The sequence below is a fragment of the Centruroides sculpturatus genome, unplaced genomic scaffold (genome assembly GCF_000671375.1).
Source record: "Centruroides sculpturatus isolate CEXI.00-Female unplaced genomic scaffold, Cexi_2.0 scaffold552, whole genome shotgun sequence".
Classification (NCBI taxonomy): Eukaryota; Metazoa; Arthropoda; class Arachnida; order Scorpiones; family Buthidae; genus Centruroides; species Centruroides sculpturatus.
The window spans coordinates 44,306-60,675 of NW_019384889.1; the positions used below are offsets into that span (position 1 = coordinate 44,306).

At 29.4% G+C, this 16,370-nt stretch overlaps 2 protein-coding genes across 6 annotated transcripts; one reads left to right on the plus strand and one right to left on the minus strand.

The window, feature by feature from the left end:
* The first annotated feature begins 2,118 nt into the window (after nt 1–2,118).
* Nucleotides 2,119–10,653, plus strand: LOC111631192. Of its 3 annotated transcripts, XM_023375391.1 has the most exons (5): nt 2,119–2,639; nt 3,972–4,071; nt 5,608–5,659; nt 7,018–7,146; nt 8,136–10,653. In XM_023375391.1, exons 2-5 carry the CDS (start codon nt 3,997–3,999, stop codon nt 9,968–9,970), a joined length of 2,091 nt encoding a protein of 696 aa, XP_023231159.1. In that variant the 5' UTR covers nt 2,119–2,639; nt 3,972–3,996; the 3' UTR covers nt 9,971–10,653. The 3 variants fall into 3 exon arrangements, with proteins under 3 accessions (XP_023231159.1, XP_023231160.1, XP_023231161.1); XM_023375392.1 differs by lacking the exons at nt 2,119–2,639; nt 5,608–5,659 and having other exon boundaries at nt 3,997–4,071; XM_023375393.1 differs by lacking the exons at nt 2,119–2,639; nt 5,608–5,659; nt 7,018–7,146 and having other exon boundaries at nt 4,035–4,071.
* On the minus strand, nt 3,984–16,348 carry LOC111631193. 3 transcript variants are annotated; one of them, XM_023375396.1, is made up of 5 exons: nt 16,221–16,348; nt 15,524–15,678; nt 15,221–15,293; nt 13,672–13,812; nt 3,984–4,077 (listed from the first exon to the last, which is right to left on the minus strand). In XM_023375396.1, the coding sequence occupies exons 1-4, from the start codon at nt 16,231–16,233 to the stop codon at nt 13,718–13,720; spliced, it is 336 nt and encodes a 111-aa protein (XP_023231164.1). In that variant the 5' UTR covers nt 16,234–16,348; the 3' UTR covers nt 3,984–4,077; nt 13,672–13,717. The 3 variants fall into 3 exon arrangements, with proteins under 3 accessions (XP_023231164.1, XP_023231162.1, XP_023231163.1); XM_023375394.1 differs by lacking the exon at nt 3,984–4,077 and adding an exon at nt 7,042–7,117; XM_023375395.1 differs by lacking the exon at nt 3,984–4,077 and adding an exon at nt 11,325–11,639.
* Between the last annotated feature and the right edge of the window lie 22 nt (nt 16,349–16,370).

Genomic DNA, 16,370 nt, shown 5'->3' on the forward strand with positions numbered 1-16,370 from the left:
GATATTAGAGTATCTGTCTTCAGGATTATCGATTTTCTTCAAATATTGAACGTAATTAATGTAGAAATTTATTTTATTGGCGTAGAATGTCCTATGAATCGTTATTTCAGTAGGTTTACCAACGTAAAATACAACTTGAATTCGTCTGACATCCGGAAATCATTAAATATAAGTGAAGACGAGAAGTTGGTTGCATTGGAAACTGTCGACGATTCGAAACAATCTAACAGTTTTGTTTTCTCGTTGGAGCAATACGAAACTTTACGTGATCGTATCTTATTTACGTCTGCCATTAAACAGAATTTAAAATGTGTAATAATGTAGAATTCTTTTGAAGTATATATTAAGTTTTATATGAAAGAATTGTGTTTTCTCTATTTATGATATTACGGGTATTCACCAGTGATGAGCTTTCGCATAATGAAATGGATAGACTGAATTGTTGAACATTAAGTCGTCAATTAAAACATTTTTGTGAGATTATAACATATGTACAAAGTAAATAATCGTTTTTATATAAGTCTTATGTTTCGTAATATTTAGGCGAGTTTTGCTGTGTTACAAGATTAATTAGCATATAATTTACTTAAATTGGTTTTTCGACAATAGGTTAAATATAAGATGATTATAAAATACATACGAAAACAAAGAATAAAATACACCAAACTGCCCGTAGAAGAAAATATAAATTTCATTCAAATCAAGTGTAGTAAATGTATTAAAAACTATGTGTGGTTTTATTGTATAAATTAAAATAACTTTTTCGCATCAAAATTTACTGTGAAGGATTGGTATTGGTCAGCATTGATATAGTAAAAATCAACGTTATATAAAGGTTAGAAATGACAGAAAATGATCTTAAAGCATGTAAACTTCCATCTTATTTTCTCATACAGAATAATTTCATTTAACTTTATACGGAGTAGTAAAATAACTGGATATTTTTGGTAAATAATAAAAATGGTATGACTGCGCTACTGAATAAAATGCAAACACTTAAATAATAATAACGTGTACATGGATAAAAATATTGGATGTTTGTTATTGAAAAAGTAGTTATATTCAGTTTATACGAAAGTATGAACTGAAACTACAATTAGGAAATGATAACATTATATACTGTTTGAAGACTTGTTTTATATGTCTTAAGGGAATATTTAAAATCATCTTCCTCTCTTTTTTAACCGATTGAGAAATGAAACTATTCTTTTATTTAAATACAGTACTGAATAATAAATATTAGTTTTTTTTATTCATAAAGAAATATCGAGAATTACAATAAGTTATCAAATATATGACAATAATATCGATAACACTCCTCTGATTATAAAATAGTACAAAAGATTAGCATTTCTGCATAGTTAAAGCTTATTTACACTTATCAACTTATATATATTTTTTTAAATTTTATCAAAAGATAGCAACACTTAACAGTAGAACATTTCAAGGTTAAAATATAGTTTCAGTTTCGAATTGTTTGTGAGCAGATTGCCTTCTGTTAATGCATTAGAGGATTTCACCTATTAAGTAGCGAAACTATTTTGCAGATATATCTTTGTAGCAGTCCCAACAACCGCCACAATACCACAACTAATGTACTACACAAGGGAAATCGTCCCCTGGTCTGGCAGGCTAGTGCCCATGTCGCGCTCACTGTTTAAATATTTGTGTATTCATATACCCTCTGTTTCAATGGCAGGCTAGTGCCCCTGTCGCGCTCGCTGTTTAAACATTGTTATTCATATACCCTCATGTGCTATGGCTGGCTATGAGCCCTTGTCACGCGGCTACAATGTACCAATATATATATATAGGCCTATATATAGATAGATATAAATATATAAATATAGATATTAACGTAAATAATGTATATTAATATCAGAATTAAACGTACTGTCAGGAAATTATTTACATTATGCACACTATTAAATAAAGATATAAAAACAAATAATTTATAGGTTATTTAACGCGTTTTAATAAAATTCAGAATAAAAAGATAAAGAAATTCAATTAATTACAATAATTTTAACTTTAATGTAGTTAGTACATGTCACAATACACAATTAAATATGTTTTATTATTAATATAGAAATATTGATGAAAATAATCATCTCTCTAATGTGTGATAATAGTATCGATAACACTTCTGTAGGAAACCTATACATTTCAGCTTAGTTACTGATTATTTACAGTTATCAATTTATATTTTTGCACAACTTTTTCAATAGATGAAGCAGTTAACAGTAAAACTTCTCAAAGTTAAAGTATATTTCCTCTTAAAATTACGTAAGTACTTCCTTGAATGTCCCAGTGAAGTGTTTGTCTGCTGTTACTACAGTTAGGACGAGGTGATCAACTGCTGCTTAGTAAAACAATTTGACAGAGATAAAGGTAAATCTTTCTAGTCACTCCTTCTGTCATCAGAGTGGTGTTATCGGTTTTCGAGTAGATACGTCCTATCAAAGTACTTTGAATATTATAAAGTGATGTCACTAAATTTACCGATGACGTTAATGCAGTCACGCGCTACTTCTCTAAGCAGAAATATTAATTTCGGATGCCATATTTTCAATTGTATGAAATGATAATACAGAAATCGAATATGCAGGATCTTCACGACTTCAGTTCACATTAAGAAAGTAAGATTTTTTTCGATATTTTAAAAAATGAATTTATTAAACTATATCATTTAAAACTAATTAAAAAATAATAGACTAAAAATGTAAATATTAACAAATTATTAATAAGCTTTAAATTACTATAAATCTCTTCTTATATTTAATAAATTCTTTTCGTTAGATAAGAAAATATCGGGCATTGCCAATACGTTAAGTTTAAGTACTTATAATTTTAATCATTATAATTGGATAGCTTTCCAATATTTCAATATAATTATGTGAAAAATAGTTCTTTTCATCTGTAAAATGACTAATATTATACTATTAAAATCTCAAAATAACGTCATAACATACTTTCTCGAATCTTCTTTCGCTCGTGTGAAATCATGTTGTATTGGTAATTGAGAATAGATGAAATGTAAAAAGTTCCCTGTAAGAGAGCGGCATAAAATACTGAAAGTTCTCTTCGTGTGAGCGGCATAAAATACTGAAGTGTTCGTGTGTTCACACTATATAGTGTTCAAAAGACAAAATTATTATTGTTGTTTTAGCTTTCGAATATACCGCAACTCACATTCCGTCATTTGCCTTGTTATGAAGTTATGAAGCTTCTGGGATGAAAGAAATTTCAGAAAAAAAAAAATAATAACGATTATACCAGATGTATAGTTATCATCTGTATTGCCGTCCGGGCTGCCGAGAGTAACAGTCGACGACACGTGGGAGCAATTGAGTCTGAGATCGATGATCGGAGATTTACAAACAACACGACCCGTTTATTAGACTTATTATAATAACTTATAATAAAAGTATTATTTTGTAGAAGGGCTGAACTCCTTGTAAATTTCGGAGTGTATTCTTCGAAAGAAGAAGAAGACGAGGATGGTTCTTATCGCTGACCAAATGTTGCATATTAAGACCAGTCCTCGAACAGGAAACGAATGCAGATCGGAATTTCTGAAGTTTCTCTCAACAAAGATCTATAGCTTTAGGAGGATACATCGGCAAAAGTCGAAGATGCAACCTTGAAGGAAACATCCCAGGGAGGGACATTGTATCGCGGGATGTCACGGCAAGGAATCCGGTGTTCTTGTGGCTTTGGCTTAAGTATCCTGTGGTCTCGAAAATCGTTATTTTATTGATTATTAATACCCTTTCTCGGTCTCCGATTGGTCTTTCTCTATTTATTACTAGGTGAAATTGCACCACATCATAGAAAGAAAGAAACTTCATGAGTGTAAAAAAAAAATTTTAACTGCTTTATACAATCGTTTATATGTTAAGTTTAAAATCATATTTTAATAGATTTGAAATTAATTGAACAAATGTGTAAAATGTTTCTATTTTATACAGAAATCATTGAGATCGAATCAAAGAAATGGCAGAGGCAGAAGCTGCAAGTGACGAGAAGAATGTCCTCGTTTGTCCTGTTAATTACAAACATGTTGCAAATGTAAGTCTGCAAAATACATTTACTTTTAATCTAAATTATGGGTTTACATAAATTAAATTATATTAAATTACAGTCATAATTTCATAATGACTAAAAGATTTTGTTTAATTTCGTGCGAAAAACTGAAATATGTAACTTCGTAAGTATCAGATTTTAAGTATGGGAAAATATTTACAACTTCTGAAAAGTTAGTAGCCTAAATCAGAGTTTCAAGATGAGCACGTGTAATTAACACATAAACTAAAAATAATTTCCATTTATAAATTTGTTATATTACATAATATTTAGGCTTGCTGTGTCTGCTATTAACGCGCATTTACTGTAAAAATAGGCGAATAGGTGGAATATTTCTCTTTCTTACTTCAAAATTCTCTACTCATGTTTACACCTACAGTAGCCTCGAACATCTTAAGTTAATATTAGCAAACAAATTTTGTTTCTTGCGTTTAATACTTCGTGTATTTTAATAGTAAGTCAAACTGAAATCGGTCAAAAATAACAGATTAGGTTCTGATAGTGAGGCCAGTCATCATGCACTGTTTTACCAACTAACCAACACTTGTAAGGGTGAGATTATAATTTAGGGAAAAATTATATGTTGTTTTATCACAACTATTTTTTGGGAACCAGTATTATGCCACTTTGATTTTCTGTTATGATAAAGAAAAAATACAGCAAGGAGTTAAGTAACTTTCCCTGCTTTGGTGAGATAATATTCTACAATTAACATTTGTATTATTAATGAAAATATATAAGTAGAATAGCATGTGGAGATAAAAGTTTTGTTATTAAAACTTCATTTATTATTGATTATTATAAAATAGCAAAGGACTTAATTTTGAGGGTAGAAATAACTTTAATAAAACACTGTAAATGCTAGCAAGTGAAATCTTCGATGAGTCTGACCCCTCGCGAGATACGACAAGTTACCACCATCTCACCATCTTTTCATCTCTTGGACCTTTTACAACAAAAATTTAATAGAATCAATATCCCTTATATACAGGCTACCGTGCCAAATTTCGTTTCTGTATCTTTGCTCCATTCTGAGTTATTTAGCGAAATAGACATCAACACATATACACATACATTTGTTTGACTTGTTTGGGGTTCAGGAAGTATCGAAACGTGGAGCTTTGCAAAAACTCGGAGGGTCAACTTGACACGATTCCCATTTTTTATCTTCATACTTGTACATAGCAGCCTAGAAAATTCATTCAGTTTTTTAAAATAAAGTTGATTTTCAAACTCACAGTTTCTAGAACTTTTGTTTACCATTGTTGATCTGTTGTAATTTCAAACAGTTTCTGATAAAATGATTCGTGTCGAAAATAGCTTGTGAAAGTAAATTATTAGCTGAAACATAATGCCTATGTCTTTTTACGAACTGTAAAATAATCAGAATGCTTCCTTATACGACATGTTACAGTGGCGCATTAATATTAAATAGAATTTCCATTTATAATTTAACTTTCTATTAACTGTTCTGTAGACTAATTTAAATATAATAATGTATATACATGTATTAATTAACAGGCAACGTATAGTGTGACGCAAAATGAAAATATATTTAAAGAAATATTAAAGGGTAATTGTTTTTATTATCTCTTACTTTAATAATAAAACTCTTTCGTTGTTATAATAGACGAGATTCTAAGAAATTCATTTACTCCTGGCTGTTCGCTATTCTTTGTCACTTTCTAACAGCTTAAAAATGGATTACAGTAGACCACTCTATAACGTGGATTCCTATAATGTACATTCCTATAACGTGGCGAAAAAATTGTATTCGTATAAAGACGCTAAAAGAGACTCGTATAATGCGGTAAGACGTCATCGCCGAATCGTGTCGCGATAGGATTGGTCAAATCTGGACCAATAGTGGACGAGCGGCCGAACTACTTTCCGCTGTCCAGCGCCACGCTACAGAGAGTTTAGGCGGGTTAGTTGAGTTTACTATCATCTGTACAGTATTATATATAAATTATATATAAATTAGGTGTTGTATATATAATTATATATTAACTTAATTTATTTTAACTTTATTATAATTATATATATATACTTTCTGCCGTCCAGCGTTACGCTACAGAGAGTTTAGGCGGGTAAGTTGAGTTTACTATCGTCTGTACAGTATGTAAATTAGATACTGTAAGTCCAATACAGTAGTGTAATTTTATACGTTTCTTGTGAAAGAAGCATTTCTTATTCAACGGCCATGAAAATTATTTATATTAATGATGTCTCCAAAGTTCAACGAATTTTTCGCAGAAAAATAACTTATCAGAAATTGCGCCGCCGTTTGGTGCAATGCTTCGCGACGAAAACAAGCTTAAGCAATGGCGACGTCGAACGCTGCACACTCGGTAAGTAATCCTACAACTTTTTGTTTATAGCATAGTTTATATGGATTATTCCCAAAAAATTATACGTATTTTGGAAATATTGAGTCAAATTAGTCTAGAATCGATTAATTTTATGGAAGAAAACCTTTCAAACAGCCGTAGTCCGTAAACTGCACACGTGTCGGGCTGTGATTGGCTCATGTATTTAAGGATTCCTACAACGCAAAATTCTTATAAAGCGGAACGTATCTACCGTGTTATAGGGGGGTCGACTGTAGTTGTATTGTTGATAGAATAAAGATCATAAACTTGTTAAACAAACATTATTTTATTTTTTGAAGAAGAAGATAATCATTGAAAATAACTATTATTTTCAATTTTCACATATATATACCAAAAATAAAAATATCGAATTTACATAAATTTTTGTAAACAGTAAAACACAATAATTTACCGAAATTTAAATTGTTATGCTTTAATATATTTCTATAGAGATTCTTTTGAAGCACAAAAGTGTTTCCTATTATATAGTTACACAGCTAATTTTTACTGTCAGGTAACTAATATTAGGATAAACTTATAAAATGATAAATAATTTTAGAGGAGAATTGTAATCAATCTCCAACGATGCTCAAGAACTGTACACAAGTTCACGTTGGACCGCGGATACAAATTCATTCTGAAGAGCCGAATGCAAGTCGCTTAAAGAAAGAAAAAGAAGAAAGGAATGGTAAGTGCTTGTCTTCATAATAAACATAAAATTACAAAGATGTTTTCTTTGTAATTTCTGTGTTCTTTTGTGCCGAGTATCAATGCCTTTAATTAATTAACTATACCAATTAATTAATTATGAAATTATTAGTTAATCATATTACCACATTACGTAAATTTTTTAATTATATAAAGTACAGTACATTATATAATTATCGACAAGTTATGACGTCAAAGTCACGTCACTTGTGCAGCGAATTACCGTGATAATATATTTCTACTTTTAAACGCGTGTCTGGATTTATCGTTTCGGTCATATGCATTTTTTTGTTTTTATATAGAAATTCTTACGTTACTTAAAATTTTTTATTGTTTTATTTTCTACTTGCTAAGTATTCAACAAATGTAAATAGTACAGGGTTGGGCAGAACGTACAGTCGTGTATATAATTTCTATCCGGCTATACATTTTGCCCAAACTTGAACTATTTAATTCTATTTTGCCAATTTCGTATAATTGGCAGACTGGTAAAAATTTTGAAGAGAAGCCAATAGACGAATGTGTCTCAAACTAATTTCAGTACAAAGACATTTGTATATCACGACTTTCGAAAATTACTTGTCCATATTCCATACTTATTTGTTTACTGAGATTTTGTTACGTTTCCACATATTTTTCAAAAGTTTACCTAAATAGTTATGTATGTCAGTGTTTTTCAACCGCCAGTACACGATCTGATCTCCTCCGCAAAAAATTTTTGTCATTACTTGGCTATAGCATAGATAAGCATTATAAGCTTAATAAATAAGCACAATTCACAGTCACGTATTTTTATCGGTCAGCGATAAAGGAAAGATTGAAAAGAATACTGGTATACATTATAGTACTAAAAGAAATAGAGGAAATTTATCATAAACACGAAATAAGCTTCTATGTAATTACGAATACGAAAATAATGTAAAAGAAATGAGACAATGTTTAATTAATTATGATGTTTTTTACTTATAGAAATGTTCGACAATTGCTGCCAGAAGTTAAAGGAAAAATATCTGACTTATTTTTCTTATATGAGGTCTTTTTTGTGGGATGGAAAGAGAAACGATTTTCCATTAAAGGATTACTTTGTAGAATTAACTGTAGAGAAAGCAGATTTATTTGGAAACAAAAGCGGAGAGAAAATAAGTCTGAATGAGATATTTGCCTTAGAACAAGATGGACACCAAACTATTTTAGTTACAGGAGATCCCGGTTGCGGTAAATCTACTTTATGCAAGAAAATTGCCTACGATTGGACATCCTCCAATTATCTGCAACATTTTCAATTAACTTTCGTTGTAATGTTAAGAGAATTAGGCGATAAAAGTGTAAAAGATGCATTATCCGATAATATTCATGAGTTAACTGATAAAAATTGGAAACTGCAAGATAAAAAACTGAACGTTTTGGTTATTTTAGACGGGTTCGATGAGATTCAAGATAAATCTAAAATTATAAAATTTATAAGAGACGAATCTTTCGATATTTCTCGCACAATCACTATTTTGGTAACGAGTCGACCTCAAGCAGTGGAAGAGATCAGAGAGGACATGAAGATGAGATTAGTGATCAAAGGGTTCTCTCCAGAATATCAAGAAAAATATGTTCAAATAATGTTTAGAGAAGAGGAAAGTAAAGCGAACGAACTGATTTCTGCACTAACAGAAAACATTTTTTACCGAGAAATATCAGAATGTCCTCTGATGCTGCACATGTTGTGTTGCCTTCATCGGAATGGCGAAATTGTTATGCTTGAAACGATGGCTGATTTATACATCAAAATATTTACTCTTATAACTGAACGTTACGTTAGGAAAACTAATCAAAAAGATAAATTTAAAAGAGGAAAATATTTTGTAGGAGAAAATTTGCTAATGAAATTCAGAAGATTAGAGAGGTACAAATTTGTTATCACATCAGAAGATTTGGTGGCTTTATTTCCGAATGAAGTTGAACACAATTTCATTACTGGAGTGGACATTCTTACTCTGGATTCCTTTTCTGAATGCGATAATATCATCCGATACAGTTTTGTTCATCGGACATTTGGCGAATTTCTTACAGCTTTATCTATATATTTCGGATTTATTAAATTTCCATCTATTCCATATGATATGGAGTTATTATTTTTAATGGGACTTTATAAGGATAAACCTTTACCGAAACAGTTTTTTAAACATGTAGAGAGAGAAAAGTTTATGCCTGAATTCCTTCTCCGCGCTCACAAACAAATCAAACTGAAAACAAATTGGGAACAATTTCGTTTTCGTGCAAAAGTGAAATTTTATCTTTATGAATTGCTGATTAGTTATGAAAATTATGATGATTTATTTAACTTGTATGAATTCAAAGAAGTGTACTTATATTTTTTCGCGACCTTAGCAGAATACATTAAATACGAGGATTGCCTCTTGAGCCACTGGAATTATACGAATAATTTTAAGATTTATTTTGTTCTCTTACTTGACAAAAAAATTTCGAATAATTTATACGATATCAGAGAACCTGTCTCACGCATTATCTTAATAATGAACGTAATTAACGTAGACATTTATTTTGTTGGCGTACATTGTTCTGTGGATAGTTGTTTCAGGAGGTTCACCAACGTAAAATACAACTTGAATTCGTCTGACATCCGGAAATCATTAAATATAAGTGAAGACGAGATGTTGGTTGCATTGGAAACTGTCGACGATTCGGAACAATCTAACAGTTTCGTCCTCTCATTCGAGCAATACGAAACTTTACGCAATCGTATCTTATTTACTTCTGCCAGTAAACAGAATTTAAAATGTGAAATAATATAGAATTCTTTTAAAATATATATTAAGTTTTCTATGAAAGAATCGTGTAACCTCCTTTTATGAAATTACAGCTATTTATCACTGACGAACTTCCGCATAATGAAATGGTTATACTAAATTGTTGAACGTTGTGAGTCGTCGTTTAAAACATTTTTGTAATATTATAACATATGTAAAAAATAAATAATTGTGTAAACATATAAGTCTTATGTTTGAAATTGCTTTTTTTAATATTTAATGCTTGTTTTGCAGTGTTACAGATTCACTAGCGAACAATTTACTTTAATTGCTGTTTCGACAATACGTTAAATATGAGGTGATTGTGAAATACATAGGAAAACAGAAAATAAAATACAGCAAACTGCCCGTAGAAAAAGATATCAATTTCACTCAAATCAAATGTGGCAAACATGTTAAAAACTATTTGGACTTTTCTTGTATAAATTAAAATAACTTTTTCGCATCAAAATTTAGCGTGGAGGATTGGTATTGGTCAGTATTGTTATGATAAAAATCAACGTCGTATAAAGGTTAGAAACGATGGAAAATCTTAAAGCATTTAAATTTTTATCTTATTCTTTCATACAGAATAAGAAATTCCATTTAACTTTATAAGGGGTAGTGAAATAACTGGATATTTTCGAAAAATAATAAAAAAGTACAGTAGACCACCGTATAACACTGTTGATAATTCCGTGTTGTACGAATCACTTATATTTTACAAATACGTAAGCCGTTCACAGCCCGGAACACAAATTTGTAAAATCTAAGTGACTCATACAACATGGAATTCATATAACACGGAATTATCAACAGTTTTAGAGGGGTCTACTGTATATTAATTATATAAAATATTAATAGAAAACTCGGAGGTGGCACGAATGTTCACTTCAGAAAAGTAAATATTAAATTATATTACCGTTTAAAGGTAATTTATGGAGTGTAAATAATTAAAAATTAATAAATTATTTATAAGCTATACTGCATATTACTATTCATTTATAGTGACTACTTGTTAATAAACTATCTGATATATTGTTTCGTTAAATCGAGGAAAGTTGGGGCATAGCGAATCCGTTAATTTTATGGAGATATAATTATATTTTGTATATAATTATACTTATACTTTACATCGTACAGTAATGAAAATTATGTGTGTTAATTTGTACGTAAAATTTAAATAAATTAAGTAAAATTTGAATGCTATACTGCATTCAATTCAATGCTTGAAAATTTGCAATTTTCAAGCATTCAAATTTTTACTACAGATTTCCTATAGAATAACATTTATGAATTTGTAGTTGAACATGTTCATGTGTAAAATGTCTGATTGTATTCTACTAAAATCTTAAGGCTTTTACAAAGCATTAAAATCACGTTATATGTTGGTCTTCAAACTTTTATAGCATATGTCAAATCATATTCTCTTGCTATAGCATGCACCAAAGCCTGTGTATAAATAGTAACTATTAATTTCTCAATGTTCTCTCAGATATGTATATATTCTCAATACACGACCTTCACCAGAAATAGATCTTCAGGTATAAATGATTAATTAGCTTATCTCTTTTTCTGCAGCTGAAGAATTCGATTGCGCATTGCTATGAAATACTCTTCAGTTCTGTAATGAATAATTTAAAAATCTTTCTGTAGTGCTGGATACAGGTCGAAACTGAATAAATAAAACACAATTGACGTAACTTTCCACACAACTGTATTGTCAACCTCAATAACAAACGTAAAAATAACTTAAAAACAAATGAATATTCGATAGATTTAATAAAATTTTCTTTATCAATTATAATATTTATATTTATCTATATAAATATAAAAATAATGTAGATGTAAATAACTATGATTTTAAATCAAAATATAGGGGAGACCGGGGAAGGATCGGCATGTTAAGCTTTACTTAAATTTTGTGTAATAAATACTGCTGTAAACTGAAAAAAAAAGCTTTGCATATCGTCTATTGGAATGTTACCTTACTATAGAACTGGTTAAAATCAGTTTGGAAATAAAAATAATTAAAATAATTACAACTTTACAAGAAGAGAGAAATTGACGAAGTTGCCCCGGGTATAGGGGCAAGATCGGCAACTTCTCTCTTTTTGTAAAGTTGTAATTATTTTAATTATTTTTATTAAAGTTGCCCCTGGTATAGGGGCAACAGTAATGGGGCAAGATAGGCACGTATATAAAATTATGTTATTAACAATGTATAAGTTGGAATTCACTATTAAAACAAAGAAATACAAATCCAACACCCATTTAATATTATTACAACGAAATGCAAGTTCAAAGACATATATACATGAATAACAAATGCAAACATGTTTTCATTTATCATCTGTTTGATTTTTATCCTTTGCTTCTAATGTGGCTTTATGTTGCCGATCTTACCCCGCTAGTCATGATTTCGAAACATTAAGTACAACCCTGAGAACAGAATGCCAAGCCACGATCTGGCCACGTGAATAAGTTGAAGTTACATCCTTCTAACAGGAAAAGTAACTTTCGTTATCATGGAATTATAACAAAACCTGCCAATTCAATATAAATGGAAAAAAAATATTATATGGAATTGAACGAAAATGAAAATTTGCTTGATAATTCAACTACGCTTGTTGGAGAACAATAAAAACACTACACTCAACAAGCCACCAATAAAACTCAACTGCCTAACCTATAACTAAAGTCTCCTTTTGATTTGTTTTTAAAAAAAAGCGCTTGACAAACTTGCCCGCATGCCGAAGTTGCCCCGGTCTCCCCTATATAATTAATTATGGTAAAAATATAAGGTTTTCGTTTAATTTAATAAATATTATCGTTGTGATAAGCTATCATTATTTACACAATTTAGATATTAAGTGTGTATGGCATTTTTTACTTTATATAAAGGCAGAAAAGCATTTATATGAAGTAAAGAATGCCATACAAACTGAAACATACAGTTGTTACAATTAAGACTATCGAAAATTAAATCCCGAGTATATTTTAATCGAAAGAAAAAGTTTATTTAACAAAAGTAACTTTTTTCAAGTATAATTTATTCAAACTTCGTAAGTCTCATATGAAAATACGTATCATATATAAAATTTTGGTTCGAAAACAATACTACTAAAGTAATGCAAGAATAATTACAATAAATAATCGAAAATAATGAAAAATAGTGTATTTTAATCTTTTAAAAAATTTGAAAACTTTTTATTAGAAAAACACGAGTTGTCTTCTGTAAATCTTATTTAAAATGGTTAAATATAAAATATTAATTGAAATGCCCAGCATTTACAATAGGATTTTAATCAAGTTAAACGACAAACACAAATGATCAAAAGTTCGCTTGTAACAGAAAATTTTTCAATAATTAAATGTCTTAATTTGCTTTATTATTATTAACTTTGTCCATTTATATTTAATATTTAATAAATAATATTTAAATATTTAATACAGTAATATTTAAATATTTACAATTTGATTATACTCATTATTTTTTTGGAATTTTGAACGTAAAGTTTATAACTTAAATCATTTCGTGCTATCATTTAAAATATATAGAATTATTTCACACGGAGGAGAAATACGCAGGAGAAAAAAGGAAAAAACGTGAATTAGTAAAATATTATTAATAGTCAAAGTTCACCGAGGATCCGTCAATGAATTTATAAGGGTAAATTAAGGAAAATTACAAAAAATTTTCTTACCTCATCATCATCATCAGCCGTCATGGATTCATCTTTGTCTGAAGATCTATTCAATATTATCCGCATTTTCTGTCACTTTTAATTGAATTGATTCTCTCAACTTATTATTTTTTTTCAGAATCTCCTTGTTTTTAATTTTTTCTACAAGAAAACCATTTAACAATTTATTATTTTCTAAGTTTATATCGTAATGCCTAGAGGCATTCAAACATATTTATTATAAGAAATAGCGCCAGGATAATAAGTTCATATAGAATTATGTCTATATATTTCTATATAAACTGTACAGGAAGTCAGAAAATAGCACCATTGTGTATACAGTGAGGTAAAATAATATAATTACTATGAAAATATATGAACGAATCAAAGCATCGAAAATGTAATACAGTCAATATTGTTACAAAAATCTGCGTACCTTCCACGAATTGTCTATTTTTTAAGTGGATTTGAATACAGGGGCAAACTACGACTTGTATTAAATACACCGGATGTCGGTAATAATAATCCCGACGAATTTATATACAAAATATTATATTTAAATTTCCTCCTACATATCACAAGAATTCGAATTCAGTTCTCGATGTCTCAGTTCTACCAGCGTTTATATTACATTTACACACTGTCTGTGACAGATAGTGTATAAATGCACAATCAAAAAATCCATAGAAAGCTTAATTTTAAAAATACGGATGAGTTGTATGCAAAATCGTAAGTGGTAATAACGTGTAAAATATTCATAAAGACCGACTCTCTACCAGACATGATGGGTGACCCAATTATATTGATTACTTCTTCGACCTTAAACTACCAAAATTGAATGTCCTCCATTTCCCTTATTACATAAGTTACCGTGCAAATTTCCGTTTGTAATGTTTACCTATCGTGAGATATTATACGAAATATACTTGAATACACACATACATATTTCGGTGATTTGTTTTTTGACTTTTTTGTGTGCGATTCCAGGAACCTTGAAAATCAAATGTGACACGATTAAAATATTATAACAGCCGAAAAAGTAAAATTTAATCAATTATATTGTTAATGTATTAAAATTATTGGAAATACCTCGACATATGCTTTGACAGATGACAAATTAATTTTCAATTAAATTTGATATGAGAAGTGACAAAAAAGACCAAAACAATGAATTATTTCGTAAAGGTAAAGATTGTGTCTAATGCATTCCTTTCATTTGTTACTTTACTCCAAATTAATCATGTTTATTGGTGAATATTTATATAACATCCGTTGAAAATGTTACTTAAAAAGTAACAAAACTCATTATCAAAAGGGTTTTTGACGAAATAAATGAAATCTTTGTATAAATAAACATTTTGAAATTAATCATTTACTTTTGAATTGTTTTGAAGAAAATAAACTACGACATCAAACACGCGTAAAACACTAAAAATGGATAACTAATATTAAGTTTAATAATTGAAATAGATTTAAACAGCATGAGTTTAACGTCAAATCATTCCTTAATAATTGTTAAAGAAATTATTTTATAAATCGGCTAATTTTTATAATGTTTTTGTAACCTCACCTTTATCCAATGCTACCATTTCTTCGCTTAATGCCAATGATTCTGGGTCCACGCCCAATTTCTCATCGGAATCCTGTAAAAAGTAAATAATATAATTGATAGTATAAACTTACAGTACTCGTAGTGTTTTTTTTAATTAACTCAGAAAATATTTACTTAATAATAAATAAACAATTTGCAGCCATTTTAAATAACACATTTTATATGATTGTGTATTGTTGTATTGTGTTTTTTAGTTTTAAACCTTTAAATGATAAAAATTATTAAATTAGTTTCAATTATTTCTATTGAACTGTAACTTACAGAAGAAGAGGATTTTGCTTCTTCTCTTCTCTTACGTGCTGCCAGATCCAAAATAATATGTACTATTACACTGACAGAATCCTCCAGGGTGACTTCTTTAGAAACACATGAGACACGTTCATTTGAATTATCAACTTCTATTTCCTTATCGCAGTCTACAGAATAAAAGTAAACACAATAAACACAGAAATTCGTAAAACTTTCTTTGCCTGAATTTGAAAACTGAAGAGTTATTCCCTGTCGAAATAAATGACTGGATGTTTATTAATGAAACCCACTCGTGAGATATTGGATAAGATCCAGAAATAAATTAATAAATTCTTATTTTTGCAAAAAATATGCTTAATATTATAACTGTCTCCGATAAAAAATGAATGCAAAGTCAAATTTCGTTAATGACACTAAGAAATATCTGATTGTAATTTTCGTAATTTCTCTCTGCAGTTTCTGTCTAATAACTATTTAAAGTTAAATATGGAAATGTGCTTAATGTAATTAATTGTAATTAAGAGTTTCTCGGAATCATTTCCATTCAACGGAGAAATATATTCGCCGTTCTTATCAACGTATTACATTTTATTGGAATTTTTAAACATCTGGTCGTAAATTAATACTAAGTTTTACGTTTTTGTAGTCATTCCTAACACGTTACAAAACGGTTAATATAATTTTACAATAAAAATATAGTTTTACTCACTCGGTAAACTCATTTTTTAGAACAAAAATCGCATTCGATCAATTCGCATCGAACAAAACGCTTCGACAATAGTCGAAAATATATTGTTAATTATTATTGTTTATGCAACAATTAGAAACGTGCTAATCACCGCGCGTGCTAAGCAACTCG

What these genes read in the sequence shown, in the direction of transcription:
- LOC111631192 (XM_023375391.1), top strand. Translation starts at nt 3,997, where the DNA reads ATGGCAGAGGCAGAAGCTGCAAGTGACGAGAAGAATGTCCTCGTTTGT. An exon ending in ATTACAAACATGTTGCAAAT is followed by an intron (nt 4,072 to 5,607) that starts GTAAGTCTGCAA and finishes ATTAATTAACAG; the next exon opens with GCAACGTATAGTGTGACGCA. An exon ending in AGAAAAAGAAGAAAGGAATG is followed by an intron (nt 7,147 to 8,135) that starts GTAAGTGCTTGT and finishes TTTTACTTATAG; the next exon opens with AAATGTTCGACAATTGCTGC.
- LOC111631193 (XM_023375396.1), bottom strand. An exon ending in AAGCAAAATCCTCTTCTTCT is followed by an intron (nt 15,294 to 15,523) that starts GTAAGTTACAGT and finishes TACTTTTTACAG; the next exon opens with GATTCCGATGAGAAATTGGG. An exon ending in AATGGTAGCATTGGATAAAG is followed by an intron (nt 13,813 to 15,220) that starts GTGAGGTTACAA and finishes GTTTTCTTGTAG; the next exon opens with AAAAAATTAAAAACAAGGAG.